Source organism: Salvelinus fontinalis, chromosome 21, assembly GCF_029448725.1.
Source record: "Salvelinus fontinalis isolate EN_2023a chromosome 21, ASM2944872v1, whole genome shotgun sequence".
Classification (NCBI taxonomy): Eukaryota; Metazoa; Chordata; class Actinopteri; order Salmoniformes; family Salmonidae; genus Salvelinus; species Salvelinus fontinalis.
In genome coordinates this window covers 51760716-51786096 of record NC_074685.1, presented here as the reverse complement: position 1 = coordinate 51786096, position 25381 = coordinate 51760716, and the positions used below count along the sequence as shown (strand labels likewise).

General features: G+C 42.2%; 1 protein-coding gene across 2 annotated transcripts in view; it reads left to right on the top strand.

Moving 5' to 3' along the window:
• Positions 1 to 25381, top strand: part of LOC129819098 (AF4/FMR2 family member 1-like) — a 77617-nt gene that overhangs the window by 30020 nt on the left and 22216 nt on the right. For both annotated transcript variants that reach the window (XM_055875664.1, XM_055875663.1), the window contains exons 4-12: positions 1167 to 1208; positions 1692 to 1778; positions 3292 to 3328; positions 7574 to 7634; positions 10588 to 10741; positions 10949 to 11902; positions 15535 to 15629; positions 24256 to 24493; positions 24698 to 24786. In XM_055875664.1, coding sequence (XP_055731639.1) covers positions 1167 to 1208; positions 1692 to 1778; positions 3292 to 3328; positions 7574 to 7634; positions 10588 to 10741; positions 10949 to 11902; positions 15535 to 15629; positions 24256 to 24493; positions 24698 to 24786 — 1757 coding nt within the window. The remainder of the gene's footprint in view (positions 1 to 1166; positions 1209 to 1691; positions 1779 to 3291; positions 3329 to 7573; positions 7635 to 10587; positions 10742 to 10948; positions 11903 to 15534; positions 15630 to 24255; positions 24494 to 24697; positions 24787 to 25381) is intronic.

The window sequence follows — 25381 nt, the reverse complement described above, 5'->3', positions numbered from 1 at the left end:
TGCACTGCGATGCAGTGTCTTAGACCGCTGCGCCTCTCAGGCACTGTACAATGTGACCGGTCGGGAGTAGGCTACAGTAAGAGCAAAATAATCCTAACATTTCCACACCCTAATTGTAGTCTAATTTTCTCTTAGTATAAAAACTTTAGTGTAACAAAAGTTTTAGTAAGTAATACTGATGTTGTGCATAATTATCAGTTTCTATTTGGTTTATGTCGCCCATTCATTGTCAGAGACACAGTAGCGACTTGGGACCCAAAAGCATAATCCGTGCTCTACCTCCCCTTTGCACTGGTCTGGAGCAATAAAGTAGTGAAACAGGGTACTGTACTAAACCACAAATTACCTCTAAGTCCTGCAGCATAATCGCACAACTTCACTTACAGCTACCACTGTAAGTGTCACGTGAAGGCACGACCTTATTTTGTACTCTTTAAGGCTACTGAAATACGTCAGTTGAAATTCAAATGTTTCACTTAACTGCCTGGCACAACTGACTATCGGCTGAAGTGACATCACAACAGAGTTTGTGTTGTCAGAATGTTGTCAGTTGTCAGAATGTTATAAAATAATTTATTTTCTGGATGGCTGCCTTGTTTACATTCCTATAAATATATGGGCCATAAAGTTGACACTTTTGTGCATTCAAAACGTTCCTGTAATTGTTTTAATGTTTTTTCACATGATTTTTGTCTTTGAGAAATTAACAGAATGAAATTGACATTTAGGCTGGTAAAATATGAAAAGTAAGCCTACACCCAAAAAGGCAGATTCTGTGATTGGTCAAACTTGAACTGAAATTCTGTGACCACACAGACACACAAACTTATACACACACACACACACACACACACACACACACACACACCCTCTCCAAGCCTCAGTTTAACCTCTGAGAAGGCTCTTCTCAAGCTTACTGGATTGTATCAGGTGTGAGGTCACACAAGGGTTCACTCTGTGCCTGCCTTTCTGCTTCTGTTGGAGGGCGGCTCTGTGTGTGTGTGTGTGTGTGTGTGTGTGTGTGTGTGGGCACGTGTAAGTGAAAGTCACATGGGCATAGTGGTTTCATAGTATAGACCACCATGCCTATGTTGTGTTCAAGCTTCACCTCTTGGCTGATTTCTGTGTCACTCAAACTGTGTTGTGCTCCTCTCTCTGCCTTCCAGACTCTGTCAAATGAAGCTCACTGTGTGGAGGACATTCTGAGGGTAAGTTGTTCCTAAATCTTTACTTACAGCTGTAATCAATCCTACGGAGTTGAGGTGGTGGTTGGTCAGTTTGTTTGTTAGTGTTTATTATCATGATGAATGTTGGGTTGCTAAAGAGGGATCAGTTCCCGAGCACACGGCTGCTTTTCACATTCCTGTGTTAAAGCCAACCCATGTTTACAGAGCTAGATACTATAGTATGCATTCTGCATTCAGGACAGAAGAGTGCTTAATGTGCTATATGAATCAGTCATAAAGGTTCTGCTGTGTAGTTACTCCTCCTCTCTGCGTCTTAGACAATGACTTGGTAGGAGGGCATGGTTAACTCTAGTACACAACGGTGAGTCTCATTGAGATTTAAAAATCTATTTTTGCACGAGAGACCTGGCCATCTGTCTTTACTATGGGGCTCTAATGGCCTAGCTAAAACTTATTTTCGCAACTTTCTTTCACTTGCGCTCTCTCTGCCTCGCTCTCCTTCAGGAAATGACCCACTCCTGGCCTCCTCTCCTGACTGCCATCCACACACCCAGCACAGCTGAGCCCTCCAAGTTCTCCTTCCCAGTCAAGGTGAGGTCCCTCTCAGCTCACTGAGCTGCTAAAAGTTTTACAACTCAACTCCTTTTATTTCTCTATACTCCGTTTTATGAGCTTTAGGTATTTGCCTAACCTAAACTCAATGTGCTTCACTGTATGTACTAGCAATTTAGAATCCCCAAATCAATTTCCCCTTGTCTTACGCATGTTCCACTTAGTCAAAGACAGTGTTGCACAACACCTACACCACATGCATTATGTCCATTAATCATCGGTGTTGTCATAGATTACAAGGGAATGCATAAAACACCTCTTTGTGTCTGCGTTCACTGTATGTGCGTTCACTGTGTTTGTGTTCGTTGTTATCCCGTTCATACCAAGACACAAACCCACCAACTTTTCTTTACATCTGAAAGGTATTGCCGGGAACAAAGCCTGTATTTTTATTTCCGCCATCCGGTATTATGTTTAAACGTCCCGCCAACGCCTCAGTATAATTTACATTTTACATTTTAAGTCATTTAGCAGACGCTCTTATCCAGAGCGACTTACAAATTGCAAAGTTCATACATATTCATCCTGGTCCCCCCGTGGGAATTGAACCCTGGTCCCCCCGTGGGAGTTGAACCCACAACCCTGGCGTTGCAAGTGCCATGCTCTACCAACTGAGCCACACGGGACCACGTGTGTAAAACATTGCCTTTCATTTTACCGGCTTTGGCATGCATTAAATCGTGAACATTCTATTGTTTTCTGACGTCAAACTCCTCCTTGGCAGTCAGAAAGCTTTACAGAGATACATTTATGTAGTTCTGTCCTTGAGCTGTTGTCTATTGTCACAGAAATGCTTTGGCATTTAGGTTTGGCAATTTGCACACAGCCTTTTCATGTTGACTTTGACAGGTATATATTTTAAGGATCTTATATTTAGCTAATAAATTATTGGTTAATATGCATACGTTTCTTACTTAGCCTATAGGAGCTGGAGGGCTATCCGTTCCCAACTTTAAATTGTATTTCCAAGCTCTAGCATTTCGACCAATTTTATAAGTTGGTTTAGATATAACTCTTCCACTCGCTGGCTGAGATTAAAGAGAGTTATGGTGGAAGTAGTGTTCATTGATCGAGCTCTTAAACAATTTAAACCATACTTGGGTCCTGTTATTTCTCACACGATTTCTATTTGGTGCATAATTGAAAAATGATGCAACTGGCATGCCCAGACTCCAATAATGTCTTGCCATCTGGAGGATGGCCTTTTACATCAACCAATGGTCCAAATGTGGTAAATTTACCCATGGCAATATCATGGATAGTAATGGTTTGGGGACATTCCAAGTTCTTAAAGAAGCATTTAAATGTCTAAGTAACTATTTTTTTCTTTATCTACAGTTTAGGTCAGCTATGCCTACAGTTTAGGTCATATAAACATTGCCCATTTTTATTTTATTTTTTACAGACAACATACTGTAAATCTTGTGTGGAAAAGCGTATCTGTGTGTGTGTGTTCACTAAGGCTGTTTGCCTCTACTTTGTCCCCTCACAGGAAGCACAGCATGTCCCACCTGCCTTTCCAGGACAAAGTAAGTTAATGTGGGGGAATGGGAGTCTACACTCACTTGGTATATCATGTTACATGCATCAAGTTGAAAACACTAGCTTAGCAGTGTTTCTCTGAGAACAAACTGCCCCCTGGCCTCTCAAATAAGGCTTTATTAGCTAATTTGACAGTTGATGGGGGTCGCTCTCTGTCTGCAGCCCTGTTTTCATGATTGTGCTATAAATGCCAGCTGGGCTTGCTCTCACTCTTTTAGTATCTCTCTCTATATTGCTTTTTCTCTCTACATTTGTTTCTGTGTGTGTCACTCACTCACTCACTCACTCACTCACTCACTCACTCACTCATATCAACAGTACAAAATCCATGCGTACGTGTGTGTATAGTGCGTAGGTTATCGTGTGTGTATGTATGTGTCTGTGCCTTTTTGTTTGTGTTGTTTCACAGTCCCCACTGTTCCATAAGGTGTATTTTTATCTGTTTTTTTAAATCAAATTTTACTGCTTGCATCAGTTAGTTCCATGTTCGCCTCCCATAGTCTGTTCTGGACTTGGGGTCTGTGAAGAGACCTCTTGTGGGGTATGCATGAGTGTCCGAATGTCGGTGCATTCAACATGTCATTATCTCTCATAAATACAAGTAGGGATAAAGTCAATTTCTCCTCCACTTTGAGCCAGGAGAGATTGACATGCATGTTATTAATATTAGCTCTCTGTTTACATCTAAGGGCCAGCCGTGCTGCTCTGTTCTGAGCCAATTGTAAGTTTCCTAAGTAATTTGTTGTGGTACCTAACCACAGGACTGAACAGTAGTCCAGGTGTGACAAAACTAGGGCCTGTAGGACATGCCTTGTTGATAGTGCTGTTAAGAAGGTAGAGCAGCACTTTATTATAAACATACTTCTCCCCATCTTAGCTACTGTTGTATCAATATGTTTTGACCATGACAGTTTACAATCCAGGGTTACGCCAAGCAGTTTAGTAACCTCAACTTGCTCAATTTCCACATGATTCATTACAAGATTTAGTTGAGGTTTAGGGTTTAGTGAATGAATTGTCCCAAATACAATGCTTTTAGTTTTAGAAATATTTAGTAATAACTTATTCCTGCTACCCACACTGCAACTTAATGCAACTCTTTGTTAATTGTTGCAGTCATTTCAGTCGCTGTAGTAGCTGACATGTATAGTGTTGAGTCATCTGCATACATAGACACACTGGCTTTACTCAAAGCCAGTGGCATGTCATTAGTAAAAATTGAAAAAAGTAATGGGCCTAGACAGCTGCCCTGGGAAATTCCTGATTCTACCTGGATTATGTTGGAGAGGCTTCCATTAAAGAACACCCTCTGTGTTCTGTTAGACAAATAACTCTTTATCCACATTATAGCAGGGGGTGTAAAGCCATAACACAAGTTTTTCCAGCAGCAGACTATGATCTATGATGTCAAAAGCTGCACTGAAGTCTAACAAAACAGCCCCCACAATCTTTTATCATCAATTTCTCTCAGCCAATCATCAGTCAATTGTGAAAGTGCTTGTTGAATGTCCTTCCCTATAAGCATGCTGAAAGTTTGTTTGTTTACTGTAAAGTAGCGTTGTATCTTGTCAAACACAGGCTGATTGGTCGGCTATTTGAGCCAGTAAAGGGGGCTTTACTATTTTTAGGTAGTGGAATGATTTTTGCTTCCCTCCAAGCCTGGAGGCACACACATTCTAGTATGCCTAAATTGAAAATATGGCAAATAGGAGTCCGCTTTTATCCTCAGTGGCTCTCTGTGTCAATTTCTCGATCTTCTCTTTTTCCATCTCTCTTTCTCTTCATTTCCACCAGACTCCGTCACAAACACTTGAGCCTCTCGTCCCCCAGAGTTAGAAAGTCATTGGTCATAGCCGTGTTGTTCATCTTCCATCCATTGAACTGGTCTGTCAATAAATAATAAACCTCCCAAATGAGCTCAGCTCTAGGCCCTGGGCCTCTCTTTATTAAGGTTTTATTGCCCTATTATTTCCCTCTTCTAACCTCACTAGTTGGGGATCAGCTGTGATGTGGCTGCTGAGGGACTGTGTCCTATCTACTGGGTTTTTAGTAAGGGGGTGTGTCCTATATCCTATGATCTGTGTTTTAGTAAGGGCCAATGTTCCCTCATTTTGTGGGCAAAATTTCAGGTCTGCTAAGCGCAAACTTGGAATGTTGTGACAATTCAGTGCAACTTCCACCGTGCGTTTACTGTGAACACTGAGGCTGTACCCGCTTTAAGTTACAGTTTCAGACAGTCGTCAAGTAGGCTACTGTGGCTATTTGATCATAATGTAAAATGCATCCTATAACATTTTAACATGGAAATAGCTATTTTATCATTCAGTCTACAGTGGCAGCCAATGTGTGCGGTTCAATGTAGGCCTACATTTCATGAGACTTTTGAAAAAAAACATGCAGGGCATGACATTAACCTGTTTATCCACTTGTCCTTCAGACAAGGTGACTGAAAATATTGTTTCATGCAAGAAACAACTATACCAAATAAAATGCATTATTATTCCCATACCATTATTATCCCAGAGTATCAGACACATTTTGCTACCCTCTGCCTATTGTCTATTCAAGCCTGTCTCAAAATACATCACTGCCCCTTTAAAACAACAAAAAAGCTCTTTACCAAACTCACTTTTCAAAGATGTCTAGAAATGTACAGGTTTTGTGCTCTTGTTAGAAGCAATCGCTCCCCCATTGCTGACTACAAATTACACTACATGGCATACAAAAGTATGTGGACAAAAGTATGTGGACACCCCTTCAAATGAGTGGATTTGGCTATTTCAGGCACAGCTGTTGCTGACAGGTAGATCATAGATGCCACTTTTCCAACAAGTCAGTTCTTCAAATTTCTGCACCAGTCAACTGTAAGTGCTGTTATTGTGAAGTGAAAACGTCTAGGAACAACAATGCCTCACCCCCGAAGTGGTAGGCCACACAAGCTCACAGAACGGGACAGTAGAATGCTATAGTGCGTCAAAATGAGTGCAAGGTCAACTTGCGCAATGCCAAGGATCGACTGGAATGGTGTAAAGTTCGCCGTCATTGGACTCTGGAACACGCTTCATCATCTGGCAGTCCGACGGATGAATCTGGGTTTGGCGGATGCCAGGAGAACGCTACCTGCCCCAATGCATAGTGCCAACTGTAAAGTTTGATGGAGGAGGAATAATACTCCGGGGCTGTTTTTAATGGTTCGGGTTAGTCCCCTTAGTTTCAGTGAAGGGACATTTTAACGCTATAGCGTACAATGACATTCCAGATGATTCTGTGCTTCCATATTTGTGGCAACAGTTTGGGGAAGGCCCTTTCCTGTTTCAGCATGACAATGCCACCATGCACAAAGCGAGGTCCATACAGAAATGGTTTGTTGAAATCGGTGTGGAAGAGCTCTGAGCCAGGCCTAATCGCCCGACCTCACTAATGCTCTTGTGGTTGAATGGAAGCAAGTCCACGCAGCAATCTTCCAACATCTAGTGGAAAGCTGTTATAGCAGCAAAGGGGCGACCATCTCCATATTAATGCCCATGATTTTGGAATGAGATGTTCAACGAGCAGGTGTCCACGTACTTTTATCCATGTGGTGTATTTATAACTGGGCTAACTAGCAAAGAATATGAACGATAGGCCATCATTGTAAATAAGAATTTGTTCTTACTGACTTGCCCTAGTTAAATAAAGGTTACATTTTAATTACAAAAAAAATAACAAATGTGCACACATGGCTAAATGCAGCTCTGATCTCAAAACAAGCACATCTACTCACAACCGCTCATGCAGCTCAGTGAATTGCACAGATCCAAATATGGCCTATTTGCATATAGGCCTACTGCAGCTCTGATAGGTTATGCTGTACTGTTTTGTGTAGAGTATGGCTGAGTCATGCATGTCAATGCAATAGAATCCTACCCCGATGCATTCTGCCTACAGCAAAATATCTTGCATAGTTAGTTTTGCATACTAAGTCTTGCGTAGTTTGTTTGTTTGTTTCGGTATGTTGCATTGGAAGTGGATAATATTTTGTTGATTCGATCACAATTCCCACAGAAAAGGGAAACGTTAAACGAGTTAACTTTCCAGAGTTTTCCCCCTTAATTGACTTCCAATCTTGTGCGCAGCCTGATATTTCTTCTGCAGGGCAGTCCCGAGTGTGCGCAGTTTAGAGGGAATATTGGTAAGGGGGTGTGTCCTATCATCTGTTTTAGTAAATATGTTGTTTTTTTTTCTCTTCCCAGAACACTATGGATCACCTCCACTAGCCCCTTCCTCCACACTCATCTGTCAACAGAGCTCATCGTGAGTATACTTTCACCCTCTGTCATGTCCCCAATGGGTACTAATGTCCCCAAAGAGGGGCCATAGTGCGCCCCAGGCCTTTGTATCCCGTTGGTGTTGAAAAAGTAGCAGTGACCCTTTGTGGCCTGAAAGAACATCCAGGGGGTGGAGCTAGTGTATGTGTGTGCGTTCATTATGCAGTTAGTCCAGATCAGTGCAGACCGCGTATTAGATTACCTCATAGACTCTTCAGATATATCATCCCGCTATCAGATTAGAGAGAGGCTGCAGCAGCAGAAGTCTACTCACGTGTCTGTGTGTGGTTGTATTCTTCACATGCGTGCCACAGACAAGTCTTGTGCCGCTTTCTCTCCTATTACACAGTCACCGGCAGACTGTATCATATCACAGCACAGTTTCACAGTTTTCTATCTCAAATCCTTCCTATGTATCGTAGCTGAAATAAAAGATCCCAAACATTTTCCATATGCACAAAAGGCTTATTTCTCACTAATGTTGTGCACAAATTTGTTTACATTCCTGTTAGTGACCATTTCTCCTTTGCCAATATAATCTATCCACCAGACAGGTTTTGCATATCAAGAAGCTGATTAAACAGCATGAGCGTTAGAGGTGCACCTTGTGCTCAGGACAATAATAGGTCACTCTAAAATGTGCAGTTTTGTCACAACACAATGCTACCAATGTCTCAAGTTTTGAGGGAGCGTACAATTGGTATACTGCAGGAATGTCCACCAGAGCTGTTGCCAGCAAATTTAATGTTAATTTCTATGCCTTAAGCCGTAAGCAGTACGTCCAACTGCTGTCAACTGCAGACCACGTCAGCCCAGGACCTCCCCATGCGGCTTCTTCACCTGCAGGATTGTCTGAGACCAGCCACCTGGACAGCTGCTGAAATTGTGGGTTTTCCAACTGTCAGAAACCGTCTCATGGAAGCTCATCTGCGTGCTCGTCGTCCTCACCAGGGTATTGACCTGCCTGCAGTTTGGCATCGTTACCGACTTCAGTTTGCAAATGCTCACCTCGCTTGACACTGGCACGCTGGAGAAGTGAGCTTGTCACGGATGAATTCCAGTTTCAACTGTGCCGGATAGATGGCAGAAAGCGTGTATGACGTTGTGTGGCCGAGCGGTTTGCTGATGTCAACGTTGTGAACAGAGTGCCCCATTGTGGCGGTGGGGTTATGGTATGGGCAGACATAAGCTACGGACAAGCAACACAATTACATTTTATCAATGGCAATTTGAATGCACAGGATACCGCCATCACCTCATATTTCAGAAAGATAATACACGGCCTTATGTCACAAGGATCTGTACACTATTTCTGGATGCTGAAAATGTCCGTTCTTCCATGGCCTGTATACTCACCAGACATGTCACCCATTGAGCATGTTTGGGATGCTCTGGATCAATGTGTACGACAGCGTGTTCCAGTTCCCGCCAATATCCAGGAATTTCGCACAGCCATTGAATAGGACTGGGACAACATTCCACGGGCCACAATCAACAGCCTGATCAACTCTATGCGAAGAAGATGTCGCGCTGCATGAGGCAAATGGTGGTCACCCCAGATACTGACTGGTTATCTGATCCACGCCCCTACTTTTTTTTAAAGGCATTTGTGACCAACAGATGCATATCTGTATTCCCAGTCATGTGAAATCCATAGTTTAGGGCGTAATTAATTCATTTAAATTGACTGACTGGACTTATTTCCTTTATAAATTCAGTAAAATCTTTTAATTTGTTGCATTTTGCATTTATATTTTTGTTCAGTGGAAAAGGGAATGATATCAACCCGCAAGGCAGGCGCTCAAATAATTTTCCATAAACATGAGTGCCAATGCTTGATAAATGGTGCATAACACAAGTATAAAGAATTCATTTCATAAAGAAATATTAGTGGAAATATATCCATAAAAAGTTACAATCAATAAAATGTTCTTTTCATATCGTACCCTGTATTGTCTGATTGGAATCTCGCCAAGGGGATATACATGCCATTAATTCCAATAATTAGACCTCACCACCTCGGACACAATTCTTCATTACACAATTGTTCTAAATTAAATCACCCTCTTCACCCTCATCATTCAGTTAATTTAAATTCTGTTGTGAATTAACGTGCACAATTTACGTCATTCAGTGAGGAGAGACACACATTAGTGCCTGGCTTGGTACCAATGTCCTACAGTGCATTTGTCTTGGCCCTATTAAGGTAGGAATCTTATTTTTTGTTGTACAAAATCAAACGTCAGTGGCCATTTTGACAATGGCGGTTCTGGTGTTAACAAGGCCATTTCAGTGTACAGTAGAACAACAATATAAAACGTATTTTGGACAAACGGAAAGCTAAGACGTAGTCATTCACTCTCAAACTCATATCCTTGTTTGAAAGACACATGTAGCAAGACCTATCCCTAGTTCATGTAATGTGTGACCCTCTCTCTCTTGTAATGTATTCACACCACCGATATTATCAGGAGTACAGAACAGCTTGGCCTATTTGTTAGCACACTAGTAAAAGCCATGATAGTAATAGTTCCTCCTGCCCTGCTTGGTGAGTGTGTGGCTCTGAGAGCACATCTGGTTGAGTGTTACAGCTGGAGAAAGGAGCTCAGCGATCCTGGAGGCTGCTGTGTTTAGTTTGGAAGGGGTTCTGCTCGGGCCTCTGTGTGTGTGTGTATATAAAGAGGCCTAACCTCTGAGGGATTATAGGGATGTGGCAGGGAGGGGGATGTTGTATTGTGATAGAGAACTACTCTCCATCTAAACCATTTACTACCTGTATTATTATACAGTTTGTTAATAGTTACTGCTTTTACACCTTTCTCTGTTTTCTAACACATTCCTGTAAAAGGCCAGATAAATGAACTGAACTGCTGTCTAACACCTTTCTGTCTCTGCGTTCTCTGGTTGTAACTATGCTCTCCGTCTCTCTGGTCCTTCAGTACGGTTGTAGCAACACATTCCAGTGGGGTGGAGTCAGCCAGCTCCAATGACTCCGAGAGCAGCTCAGGGTCAGACTCAGACAGTGAGAGCAGTGAGAGTGGGACAGAGGAGGCCCCACAACCCCTCAGGAGCAGCAGCCCACCAGTACCCAAGGTATAAACACACAGCACACTACTTAGTCATACACTTGGAACACTCAAATAACTTGCTTAGTCTTTGATTGATCATGCATTCACCATGGGCCAGTTTCCCCGTACACAGAATCTGCATTCAAATGGCTTTGGAGTCCAGGACTAGGCCTGAGGTTTATACCGGGTCCTATACGTTTCTTTACATTGTTAATATATTGTCTCTGTCCAGGCTGAAGGCCCCGTGGTGACTAACTGGCAGCTGAATAACTGGATCAGAGTGAGCCAGCAGAACCCCATCACAGAGAGCCAGAGTGACACTGTCCAAAGCCCTCTACCGAAACAGCAGCAGAGCCATGACTCAGAGGAGGCCATTCCTCCCAGGGACTACAAATCCCACACACCACCACAATACCCAGAGTTCAGCGATAGTGAAGCCAAACCTCCAGGCAGTGAGGACGTTGCCTGCAAACAGCATGTCCGCCACAAGTCCCCGGCCGCCTCACATGTTGGGGACAGCAGCAGCAGCAGCCAGAGAAAAACTGTGGGGAACAAACACCCCTCCAGACCAGTTAAGGCTCCCCGTCCTGAGGACTCCCAGGCTGGGCTGCGGGTGGAGAGTGTGGAGGTGGCCCCCCGCGACAAAGACCCCTCGTTTACAGACAGGCCAAAGGTCAAAACGAAAACCGGGCACAGCAGCAAGAGTGGCAGCGCCATAACGGACAGTAAGAAGTCTGCCAAGCGCAACTCTTTGGTGAAGAGGAAGACTAAACTACCAGAGTCTGGAAGCAGTGGTCCCAAGATGACTCTGATGCTGGACTGTAAGAGGGAGAGGTCTCGCAGTCCCAGCCCTGCCCGGGTGTTGGAAACCTCCGTTAGTGTCAGGAAAGAGACCCTCCCGGCCCCTCAGAAGGGCCAGAAAACGCCCAGGAGCAAATCTGCAGCTGCAGCACACCAGGCCAAACGGGAGTCCTCAGCCAAAGCTTCCAGGGCCCCCCAGGGACCTCCACATGCCCTGCTGGTAAAGATTGAGCTCAATCTGCTGTCCAGGGTCCCTCCCCAGGGCTCCAGGCCTTCTCAGGGAGGCCAGGAACCAACCAGCAGGAAGAGACCCAACACAGCCCCAGAGATTGGAGACGGCGACCCTGCTTTCCCCATCACTACCAAAGTCTGCAAAAAGAGACCGGTGAGAGTTTTTGTTTGTTTTGTGAAATAGGATGCATACTGTTGCTGATATTAGCAGATTGTTGTGTTTGTTTTTATGAACTGGCTTGGGTTCAGCAGCTCTTCTATACAGGAATATTATGTCCCACTCCTCACCTTGGCCCCACTCTTAGCCATGTATAGGTATATCAACAGTGCGATCATAATTTAAAACACATTGGTGCTACGTTAGTTATCTTACCAGCAGAGACAATGTCCCGTACACAATGTCACCTTCTTGTTACATCACTTAACGATTGCATTGTGTGACAAGTCTATAGCTACCCAAATAGTCTGGGTAGCTATTTGAGTAGCTATTCAGGAGTCTTATGGCTTGGGGGTATAAGCTATTTAGGAGCCTCTTGAACTTGGTGCTCCGGTACTGCTTGCCGTGCGGTAGCAGAGAGAACAGTCTATGAATAGGGTGGCTGGAGTCTTTGACAATTTTTAGAGCCTTCCTCTGACACCGCCTGGTATAGAGTTCCTGGATGTCAGGAAGCTTGGCCCCGGTGATGTACTGAGCTGTACGCACTACCCTCTGTAGTGCCTTGCGGTCGGAGGCCGAGCAGTTACTATACCAGGCGGTGATGCAACCCGTCAGGATGCTCTCGATGGTGCCGCTGTTAAACCTTTTGAGGATCTGAGGACCCATGCCAAATCTTTTCAGTCTCCTGAGGGGTAATAGGTTTTGTTGTACCCTCTTCGTGACTGTCTTGGTGTGTTTGGACCATGTTAGTTTGTTGGTGATGTGGACGCCAAGGAACTTGACGCTATCAACCTGCTCCACTACAGCCCCGTCGATGAGAATGTGGGCGTGCTCGGTCCTCTTTTTCCTGTAGTCCACGATCATGTCCTTTGTCTTGATCACATTGAGTGAGAGGTTATTGTCCTTGCACCACACGGTCAGGTTCTGACCTCCTCCTTATAGGCTGTCTCATCGTTGTCGGTGATCGGGCCTACCACTGTTGTGTCATCAGCAAACTTAATGATGGTGTTGGAGTTGTGCTTGGCCGTGCAGTCATGAATGGAGTACAGGAGGGGACTAAGTACGCACCTCTGAGGGGCCCCCGTGTTGAAGATCAGCGTGGCAGATGTGTTGTTACCTACCCTTACCACCTGGGGGCGTCCCGTCAGGAAGTCCAGGATCCAGTTGCAAAGGGATGTGTTTAGTCCCAGAGTCCTTAGCTTAGTGATGAGCTTTGAGTTTGAAGGTAGGCCTTGAAATACATCCATAGGTACACCTCCAATTGACTCAAATGATGTCAATTAGCCAATCAGAAGCTTCTAAAGCCATGACAACCTTTTCTGGAATTTTCCAAGCTGTTTAACTTCTTGTGGCTGCAGGGGCAGTATTGAGTAGCTTGGATGAAAGGTGCACAGAAGTGCCCAGAATAAACGGCCGGCTCCTCAGTCATAGTTGCTAACATATGCATATTATTAGTATTAGATAGAAAACACTCTGAAGTTTATAAAACTGTTTGAATTATGTCTGTGAGTATAACAGAACTCATATGGAAGGCAAAAACCTGAGAAAAAATCCAAACAGGAAGTGGAAATTATTAGGCTGGTCGATTTTCAACCTAGATCCCATTGAAATCACAGCAAGATATGAATGAGTTTTCACTTCCTACGGCTTCCACTAGATGTCAACAGTCTGTAGAACTTTGTCTGCTGCTTCTAATAGGGGCCGAATGAGAGAGGAATTAGTCAAGTCTGCCATGACCTGACCATGCTTTCACCATGCACGTTCACATAAGAGGGAGCTCTGTTCCATCGCTCATCTGAAGTCAATGTAATTCTCCAGTTGGAACGTTATTCAAGATTTATGTTAACAACATTCTAAAGATTGATTCAATACATCGTTTGACATGTTTCTACTGACTGTTACTGAACTTTTGGAGATTTCGTCAGCTTTTAGGGAACGCGCTTCGTGACTTTGGAATTGTTTACCAAACACGCTAACCAAAGTAGCTAATTGGACATAAATAATGGACATTATCGAACAAATCAAGCTTTTATTGTGGACCTGGGATTCCTGGGAGTGCATTCTGATGAAGATCATCAAAGGTAAGGAAACATTTATAATGTCATATCTGATTTCTGTTGACTCCAACATGGCGGCTAATTTGACTTGTTCTGAGCGCCGTCTCAGATTATTGCATGGTTTGCTTTTTCCGGTAAGTTTTTTTTAAAATCTGACACAGCGGTTGCATTAAGGAGAGGTATATCTATAATTCCATGTGTATAACTTGTATTATCATCTACATTTATGATGAGTATTTCTGTTGAAACGATGTGGCTATGCAACATCACTGTGTGTTTTTGGAACTAGTGAATGTAACGCGCCAATGTAAACTCAGATTTTTTTATATAAATATGAACTTTATCAAACGAAACATACATGTATTGTGTAACATGAAGTCCTGTGAGTGTCATCTGATGAAGATCATCAAAGGTTAGTGATTCATTCTATCTCTATTTGTGCTTTTTGTGACTCCTATCTTTGGTTGCAAAAATGGCTGTGCTTATTGTGGTTTGGTGTAACCTAACATAATCGTTTGTGGTGCTTTTGCTGAAAAGCATATTTGAAATCGGACACTTTGGTGGGATTAACAACAAGATTACCTTTAAAATTGTATAAGACACATATATGCCTGAGGAATTTTAATTATGAGATTTCTGTTTTTTGAATTTGGCTCCCTGCACTTTCACTGGATGTTGTCATATCGATCCCGTTACCGGGATTGTAGCCCAAAGAAGTTAAAGGCACAGTCAACTTAGTGTATGTAAACTTCTGACCCACTGGAATTGTGATACAGTGAATTATAAGTGAAATAATCTGAATGTAAACAATTGTTGGGAAATTACTTGTGTCATGCACAAAGTAGCTGTCCTAACGGACAAACTATAGTTTGTTAACAAGAAATTTTTGGAGTGGTTGAAAAACGAGTTTTAATGACTCCCACCTAAGTGTATGTAGACTTCCGACTTCAACTGTGTGTAGACAGCTATGAAAAATACAGAAACTCTCTAGGTCGATAGTGCGGTCTACAGCTTATCATGAGATACTCTACCTCAGGCCCGCAAAACCTCGAGACTTCCTTAGATATCGTGCACCATCTGTTTACATAAATGCATCCGGTGTCTTACCAGAGGCTGCTGTTCTGTCCTGCTTCCTGTATGTTGAGTAATGTATTCAGTGTATTTTAAGCATTTTACTTCCCACATTGAATCAAACATACTGTTTTGCATAATGTGCTAAGCTGTTGGTGTCCCAGCTGTAATGGTAAAATTGCCTGAAAATAATTTATACAGTATATGTCTGGTCCTTGTTTTCTTTGTCTCTCTGCTGTTGAGGTGTACAGGGCAGCCTGTCCTCCTTCAAAAGGCTCTTATCTAGGCTGTGTGTCACTGCCCCTGAGAGGTCTGCCAACCTGTATAGTTGACTAGCGTTAGATCGTGAAAGTAGTAGTACTATAGACCTCGTCGTCTGCTTGAGAGGGTGAACATGGAGAAGTAACAAAAGTGCTTTGGCCATAGATTTTTTAAATTGTAAGAAAAGCAAACCTGTTGCTAGTATAGTTTTTATTACTATTATTATTAATTTTTTTTCAGGCTGAGAAGGATGTGAAATCCCTGCCAAGGAAGAAGCCAAAACTGGAGAAAGATCGCAAGCACTCCTCTTCATGTCCTGGTTCCTGCAAGTCTGCGTGAGTACCACTACACCCCTCAGTTCTTTGCTCCTGCAGCATATCCATCCATAGCTTCTCTGCCCCAAAGTGCTGCGAGCTACTTCTGGTATATCACTATTCTGGAATACCTAATAACATTACAACGATATTAGAGATGCATCAAACAAGATGTTTGGTTATTTCCCAAACACCTTAACCTGTCCATTGGCCGAATGTCACCCTAGAGACGAGGCTGGGTATTAGACTGGGTGTCTGACTATTTGCAAATTCCATGAAGTTGAATTTAAGACTTTTTAACCCTCTAGAGGGGGGGAGGGGGCGGAGTTCTACTAAGCTAACATATGGAATTGTTTTAAGATGGCCATACCAAGGATCATTTAGGTATTTGATTTGGAATTTTAGTACCCCTTTAGGTCAAAAAATACATAAATGTATATTTGCAGAAACATTTAATTTGGCCTTACTGCTATTCGCCCATAGAAAACGCCTTGAATAAACGATTCATACATTGAAAAACAGATGGTCCCCAAAAAAATCTCCAGAAACTTTGTTTTGAAGCGTCTGTCCTATATCTGAGAGATATAAGAAAGATCAGGAAACTATTTTTGGGGGACACATTTAACCCGTTTTTTAGGCATTTAAAATAGTTTTTTTTGTTAGTTTAAAAAAAAAACGGTACAGGGCTGCCTTCGGCGAGGCTTTTGGGCATCGTAGAGAAAAACATGTATGTGTTTGTGAGAGACTCACCTTTCTATAGAGTGGTCATATTAGTGTGTTGCCCGAACTGTTTTGAGGAGACCTATTTTCAGGATGTCTCATGGTCTGACAAATACCGCTGTAGCTCAGGCCACCTTCCACCGCAGATGTGTAAGGCCTCTGTTGGCGGATGCAGTAGATTGAGACGGAGCCCTTGCAAATAGCTGATTATCTCTAGCTTAAACAGACTGATTTTGATGGGGATTTTTGTATTATGCTCATTTGATTTTCGCTGGGAAATTGACTCGGTGGTTAATACCTTTTTTAATGTCACTTGGAATGCAATTTAATATCAAAGTTGAGGTCTGCGTGCACCACATACCTGCTAATATTCATTCCCCTCCATAAATGAGCCCATGTTGGCAAGATGTTGAATTTATAGCTCTGGCACTTTCTCTAAAAGCTATAGCCTACATGGCTCAATATCAGGCAGGTGTGCTGTTTTAGCAATGCGCATTCTTCTGTAGCCTAACAGATGTAGTAGCATAGTGGCTAGGCTATAGATGGCAGAAGCATGGGGTTGACAATCTGCATTTGTTTAGGCTACCCAATGAGGAAATCATGAACTACATCATAAACAATTTTTGATTCGATACCAATACCAGCTATAATGATACTCAATACCATAGCGATACCACTATGAAGAAAATGGCACAAAGACAAGCATAAAGCACTGTTGCTGTTAGCAATTTATGTTATTCTTTAAAAACACAGACCCCAAAGCAAATAAGGGGGAGGAAAATAGGTTTATTCGAAGAGGACAAATCATATGGGGAGGTAGATGGTCATTCTCCCCTGTCCTCAGTGATGCTCTCTCAGTGATTATCTCCCAAGAACAAAGGGACAGCATGTCGTTTTATAACCCATCCCTAGCCTGTGGTTGACAAATTAGAATTCCTTGCAATAAAACTAGCCAAAGTATCCTATTTCAGGAGACATATTTCTCCCATGTCTCTGAAACATTGATCAATAATTCCCTATTACAGAAAAAACACAATTGACTTCTCATCCTTTTGCCCTCTGTCTCTGCGTTGTGTATTTATCTTCGACATCTTACTGTATAAAACACATGCGGTCAACTCTATCAGGAGAGCTAGGCCATTGGGTGTGCAGGCTTTTGAGTCAGCACTGCTCAAGCACACCCGACTAGGGCTTGGCATAATACCGTATTGTACAATATACCTGTATATATGCACAGACTGGTTTGGGTTTTTACTTTACCTCCTAGAATGATATTTGAATGTTTGGTTTGTTAATGTGATACGCCGTGTGTAATGTAAATTTTTATAGTTTACTCCACTACTTTAGTGATCTCTCTCTGCTCATTCTCTCTTAGCTCATTCTCTCTTCATGCTGCTTTCTACGCAGACCTATCCCCGCCCTCTGTCACTAAAGCACTTGCGTGTTCAGTCTGCATAGTCAATGCAGCACAAGCAACAATGTTGATGACAATGATGCTGTTTTCACTTTGCTTCTTAATATAAATTCACTAGCGTTCTATAATTACACTATTAGTTTGTGTTTCTTACATCTGCAAAAACAGCTAGTTTGTCTTTTCTTAGCAAGTTGGACCTAAATCGGGTTAGCCGCTAATGCTAATTTCTAGTTAGCTGGCTAGCTAGATAGCTAATAAATGCACTGAGAGCAAATGTAACTAGCTATACAGTCTGATAATACCAGTGATGGTGTAGACCTAAATCAGCATGTTTGAGCAACAGTATATTTTAAATCAAAAAGGAATACGCAAAGTAGATAAGAACATTCAATGTAGTCAAAGATTCATAGGTTCCCCTAGGAAACACTTAACACTTTGGTTCCTACCCTGCCACAATAACTCCTCCCTGGCATTTTCATTCGTTGTCATGTCAAACAATATTCAAAGTGCCCACTATTATATTCTAACTATAGAATTAGAATAATTATTTTATTTCTGTGATTCCAACAATTCACCCAAGCGTTTTGCTCTAAATCGCAAGTCAATTACAATTGCAACATTTGGTTAAAAATAAGGCCTAGGTTGTTTGCCCTTATTTGTGCAGCCCTACGTGGCATTGTGTAAATTATCTCAAATGAATGCAGGAAATGCAGAAATGTATGGAAATGCAGAATTTTTCCGAGGTTTGAATTGAACAGTATAAAACAATCAGAATGGAGAAAGACTCAATTTAAATCCCTCAATGTATTTCCACCCTAGGGTCACGTACTACTTGTATAGCAAATTTAGAACCTTTTGTTATTCAAAAACATAAAATTCTGTCTCATACCATCAAAATTTTGAAAAATACGATATTTTGGCCATGTCAGTCAAGTTCCTGTTGAGCAGTTGATTTGTATAATCTGACGAATGGGTCTGGAATAAGTCTGCACACCCATTAGCACTTCTGGAGTTATTATGCTCGATCATTAACCTAAAACCAAAAAGTCTAATAAAATAATTCCCCCATGGGCCTCCCGAGTGGTCTAAGGCACTGCGTCGCAGTGTTAGAGGCGTCACTACAGACACGGGTTCGAGCCGTATCACAACCGGCCGAGAACTGGTGTCCCATAGAGCAGCGCACAATTGGCCCAGCATCGTCCGGGTTTGGTCGGGGGGGCTTTACTTGGCTCATCAATCTCTAGCGACTCCTTGTGGCAGGTCAGTGCCTGCAGGCTGACCTCAGTCGTCAGTTGATCGGTGTTTCCTCTGACACATTGGTGTGGCTGGTTTCCCGGGTTAAGCAGGTGGGTGTTATGTTTCGAGGACGCATGACTCAACCTTCGCCTCCAAGCCCGTTGGGGAGTTTCAGTGATGAGACAAGATCGAAAACGGGGGTAAAAAAATACAAGGTAAGTGAATCAGGTATCAAATGGCCTTACTTCAAAGCAAGCCATCTAAGCGGGAGGGCTCCCGACTGAACTTTTATTTTCGTGGTATCCAATTGCTGGTAGTTACTGGTAGTCATTGGCCTCCCGGTCGCTGCCGGCTGCGACAGAGCCTGGGCTCGAACCCAGAGTCTCTGGTGGCACAGCTAGCACTGCGGTGCAGTGCATTAGACCACTGCGCCACCCGGGAGGCCTCAGTCTGAACTTTTCAAGTAAGCTAACATGTTCAAGGAATGCATGATGGATATTTTCATGTGCAAAATGTCAGAATAGGATCCAGAATAATCAGATCAGATTTGTTGCATATTGGCCTAGGCTGTATGCTATTTAATTTACCACCAGAGGAAGTGGGAACGCAAAACACACAGCTATAATGCCTTCAGAAAGTATTCACTCCCCTTGACTTTGTCCGCATTTTGTTGTTACAGCCTGAATTTAAAATAGATTAAATTTGAGATGTTTTTGGTTACTGGCTTACACACAATACCCCATAATGTCCCAATAATTATTATATATATATATTTTTACAAATGAATTAAAAATAAAACGTCTCAAGTCAAGTATTCAACCCCTTTGTTATGGCAAAACGAAATAAGTTCAGGAGTAAAAATGTACTTGACAAGTCACATAATAAGTTGCATGGACTCAATAATCGTTTTGGACTCAATAGTGTTTAACGTGATTTTTGAATGACTGCCTCATCTCTGTATCCCACAAATACAATTCTCTGTATGGTCCCTCGGTCGAACAGTGAATTTCAAACACAAATTCAACCACAAAGATCAGGGACGTCTTTCCAATAATTCGCAGAAATTGGTGAAAATATATACGTAAAAATGAAATAAGCAGACATTGAAACCCCTTTGAGCATGGTGACGTAATTAATTACACTTTTGGATGGTGTATCAATACACCCAGTCAATACAAAGATACAGGTGTCCTTCCTAACTCATCTTCCGGAGAGGAAGGAAACCACTCAGGGATTTCACCAAGAGGCCAATGGTGATTTAAAAAAAGTTAATTTAAGGAGAATACGGAGGATGAATTCACAACATTGTAGTTAATCCACAATACTAACCTAATTGACAGAGGGAAAAGGAATAAAAATATTCCAAAACATGCATCATGTTTGCAACAAGGCATTAAAGTAATACTGCAAAAAATGTGGCAAAGCAATTCACTTTTTGTTTTGAATACAAAGTGTCATGTTTGGGGCAAATCCAATACAACACATTACGGAGTACCACTCTATATTTCCAAGCATAGTGGTGGCTGCATCCTGTTATGGGTATGCTTGTAATTGTTAAGGACTGGGGGATTTTTCAGCATAAAAAAGAAATGTAATGGAGCTAAGCACAGACAAAATCCTAAACGAAAACCTGGTTGTCTGTTTTTCCACCTTTCAGCAGGACAATAACCTAAAACACAAGGCTACACCGGAATTGCTTACCAAGAAGACCGTGAAAGTTCCTGAGTGGATTTTCTAGTAGATTTAAGTAAGAACTATGTCAAGACCTGAAAATAGCTGTCTAGCAATGATCAACAACCAATTTGACAGAGCTTGAAGATTTTAGAAAATAATAATGGCCAAATGTTGCACAGTCCAGGTGTGGAAAGCTCTTAGAGACTTACCCAGAAAGACTCAGCTGTAATCGCTGCCAAATGTGCTTCTTCAAAGTATTGACTCAGGGGTGTGAATACTTATGTAAATTAGATTTCTGTATTTCATTTTCAATACATTTGCAAAAATGTCTAAACTTGCTTTCACTTTGTCATTGTGTGTAGGTGGGTGAGGGGAAAAAATCTATTTAATCCATTTTGAATTCAGTCTGTAAAAACAAAATGTAGAATAAGTCAAGGCGTAGGAATAATGTCTGAAGGCACTGTAAATATGCTAAATATGCTCACTGCTAACTCTGAATATGATATTGTTGCTAGATAGCCATGCAATTGATCTATCATTAAATGTAATGTCCTACAAAAACTTCCCATTGTTAGGCCTATATACGCTACTTGACGTGTTCACCGCAAATGGCATGTTTCATCAGACCATTCTTTTCAACTGGCGCATCATCTCAATTACAGTGCATTTGGAAAGTATTCAGACCACTTTTTCCATATTTTGTTACGTCACAGCTTTATTCTAAAATGGATTCAATTGTTTTTTCCCCCCCATCAATCTACACACACTACCCCATAATGACAAAGCAAAAACATGTTTTTAGAATTTTCTGCAAACGTATAAAAATAATAATCACATTTACATAAGTATTCAGACCCTTTACTCGGTACTTTGTTGCGGTACCTTTGGCAGCGATTACAGCCTCGACCCTTCTTGGGAATGAAGCCACAATCTTGGCTTCCTGGTTTGTCTTGGCTGGATTCATCAGACCAGAGAATATTGTTTCTCATGTTCTGAGAGTCCTTTAGGTACCTTTTGGTAAACTCCAAATGGGCTGTCATATGCCTTTTACTGAAGAGTGGCTTCCATCTGGCCACTACCATAAAGGCCTGATTGGTTGAGTGCTGTGGAGATGGTTGTCTTTCTGGAAGGTTCTCCCATCTCCACAGTGGAACTCTGGAGCTCTGTCAGAGTGACCATTGGCTTCTTGGTCACCTCCCAGACCAAGGCCCATCTCCCCCGATTGCTCAGTTTGGCCAGGTGGCCAGCTCTAGGAAGAGTCTTGGTGGTTCCAAATTTCTTCTGTTTAAGAGTGATGGATGCCACTGTGTTCTTCGGGATCTTCAATGCTGCAGAAATGTTTTTATACCCTTCCCCAGATCTGTGCCTCGACACAATCCTGTCTCGAAGCTCTACAGACAATTCGTTCGACCTCGTGACTTTGGTTTTTGCTCTGACATGCACTGTCAACTGTGGGACCTTATATAGACAGGTGTGTGCCTTTCTAAATCATGTCCAATCAATTGAACTTACGACAGTTGAACTCCAATAAAGTTGTAGAAACTAGAGGTCGACAAATTATTAACGGCATGGCCGATTAATTAGGGCCAATTTCAAGTTTATATAACAATCGGTAATCAGCCTTTTTGTATGCCGATTATGGCCGATTTACATTGCAATCCAATTGGAGACTGCGTGGCAGGCTGACCACCTGTTTCGCGAGTGCAGCATCAAAAGGACCAAAAGGACCTAGCTAGCATTAAACGTATCTTATATAAAACAATCAATCTTCACAATCACTAGTTAACTACACATGGTTGATGATATTGCTAGGTTAACTAGCTTTTCCTGCGTTGCATATAATCAATGCCGTGCCTGTTAATGTATCATCAAATCACAGCCTACTTCAACCTCGCCAAACGGGTGATGATTTAACAATAGCGCATTCGTGAAAAAGGCACAATCTTTTCACAAATGTACCTAACCATAAACATCAATGCCTTTCTTAAAATCAATAAACAGAAGTATATAAGTTTTTTAGCAAGCGTCTATGACAGGTCGTTTCACTGAGCAGCCATTACAAACACAGGATGTAAAACAGTGATCACTAAGGTCATTACAGAAAACACCGAACTGATACCTTTCAGGATTATTTGTGAGGATAACATTGAGGAGAGTAGCCTTTTCTGGGTGTTTGGAGTCATACGTTGTGGGATTGGTATTAATCAGAAAGATTTTGGGAGTCTCATTGCTTTAGGACTTGGTCAGGTGGTTTAAGCATGTCCCACTTTAGGTCACCTAGCAGGAAAAATTCAGACTTCGTTTAAGGGGCCAGGAGAGAGCTTAGGGCAGGTAGGGTGCAGGCTGGTGCTGATGGAGGACTATAGCAACAGTCAACTAAGAACAATTTGAAAGTTTAATTCTTAAAACCAGCAAACCAAATTGTTTGGGGACAGACTTGGAGACAACCAAGCACTGAAGTTGATCCTTGGTAAAGATTGCCAATCCCTCACCTTTGGAAGATCTTTCTTGCTGAAAAAGGTTATAACCAGAAAGGTTAACATCAGTATTCAAAACACTCTTTCTTAACCACCTCTCAGTAATGACCAACACATCTGGATTGGCGCTGTGAAACCACACTTTCAATTGATCCATTTTAGGTAATATGCTTCTAGTGTTAACGTGCAGAAAACCCAGGCTTTTACGAGAGCAGAAATCAGTGAAACATAAAGATACTTTCATTGCGGGAAGCAGGTTCATTTTAATGGACATTACTGTTCACCAAAGAATGTTTGGTTCTAAAACCAATCTGCAGGAATGTTGTGTAGCCTAATCACCAAAAATACTGACATCAGCAAAAATTCAAAATTCAAAAAACTCAATAGGACAATATAGGTGTCAGTAATTTTTGATTTATCATCCCAGCTCTAGTTAGTGTTGTTGTCTATCAAATTGTATAGGCTACCTTGCTCTCAATTTTTTTTTTTACCATGGTTGTAACGGCAGCTTTCCATCTCTTCACTATAAGAGAGGGTGAAACAGGGATCGGACCAACAAGCAGCGTAGCCAGTGCTCAACATGTTTAATTAAACAAAAACAGTGAACACTTACAACGAACAAAATAACAAAATGTGGCAAACCGAAACAGTCCTATCTGGTGCAGAATACAAACACAGAGACAGGAAACAACCACCCACAATCCCCAACACAAAACAAGCCACCTATATATGATTCTCAATCAGGGACAACGATTGACAGCTGTCTCTGATTGAGAACCATATTAGGCTGGACACAGAAACAGACTAACTAGACACACAACATAGAATTCCCACCCAGCTCACGTCCTGACCAACACTAAACAAGCAAAACACATAAGAACTCTGGTTAGGACGTTACAATGGTGGCAACAATTACGCAGCGGCACAATATAACTGGGGTCATTCCGTCACATTTTTTAACACCTTTTGAAAACTGAAGATTTTAAATCAGAATGTAAGACTTTTTAAGGACCCACCGACACCCTGCTGACTGGGCATTCTCCCATCAGAGTAGAAAGGCCCCTTTCACAGTATCTTCCTCTGTCTCATTCTGATCTAACTTGCCATCTGGCCTTTTCTCTCACAGGACGCCCAAGAACCCTGGAGAGGAGGAGGAGGAGGAGAGGAAGCGGTCTAAGAAGGGGGCTTCTGTCCCTCTGCAAGACCCTGGGAAAGAGCCGGGGGTGCGCAAACGGCATGCAGGGGAGGCCCCAGAGCCCAACGCTGCCTCAGCAGCCAAAAGCAGGGACAGGGAGGCCTCCACCCCCGTCAAACACAAGAAGGGCACTGGGAAACGACACACAGAGCATTCCAGGACTGGCAAGGCAAGAGATTTGAGTCAAAATATGTATGTTATATGTGAAATTAAGTCACACTTTGGACGGTTGCTTCAGCAGGTGCGTCAGAAGTGTTAGATGTTATTCAAAGGAAGAAGCTCAGTATTTATTGTTAATTGCCTGTATAAAGGTTATCTGAAATAATGAGAAATAGGTGTTGATATACTGTCTACTCTGTGGTTTTGTCTGAAGGCCCCCAAGAGCAGCTTTGCCTTCTCTGTGCCTGCCCAGCCCACCGGGGGTTCCCTGTCCTCCAGACCCCTGCTCAAGGTCGAGGACAGGTAAGATCCCTTCCCTGTTTGTCATTATATATACTGTGCTGTGAAAAAAGGAACCCCCCCCCCTTTCTAATTTTTTCTACTTTTGTTATCAATGTTATCAGATCTTCAACCAAAACCTAATATTAGATAAAGGGAACCCGAGTGAACAAATAAAACAACAATTACATACTTATTTCATAAGCAAAGTTATACAACACCTTATGCCCCTCTGAAAAAATGGTTGCCCCCTTACACTCAATAAATGGTTTAGCTACAGTGTCAGCAGCCAAACGCTTCCTGTAGTTGATCAGTATCTCACTTATTTTGACCCACTCTTCCATGCAGAACTGCTTTAAGTCAGCGACATTTGTTGGTTTTAAAGCATGAACTGCTCGTTTCAAGTCCTGCCACATCTCAATTGGGATTAGGTCTGGACTTTGACTAGGCCATTCCAGAACTTCAAATGTGTTGCTTTTTAGACGTTTTATGTAGACTTGATTGTGTGTTTTGGATCATTGTCTTGCTGTATGACCCAGCTGCGCTTCATCTTCAGCTCACAGACGGATGGCCTGACATTCTCTTGTAGAATTCTCTGATACAGGGCAGAATTCATGGT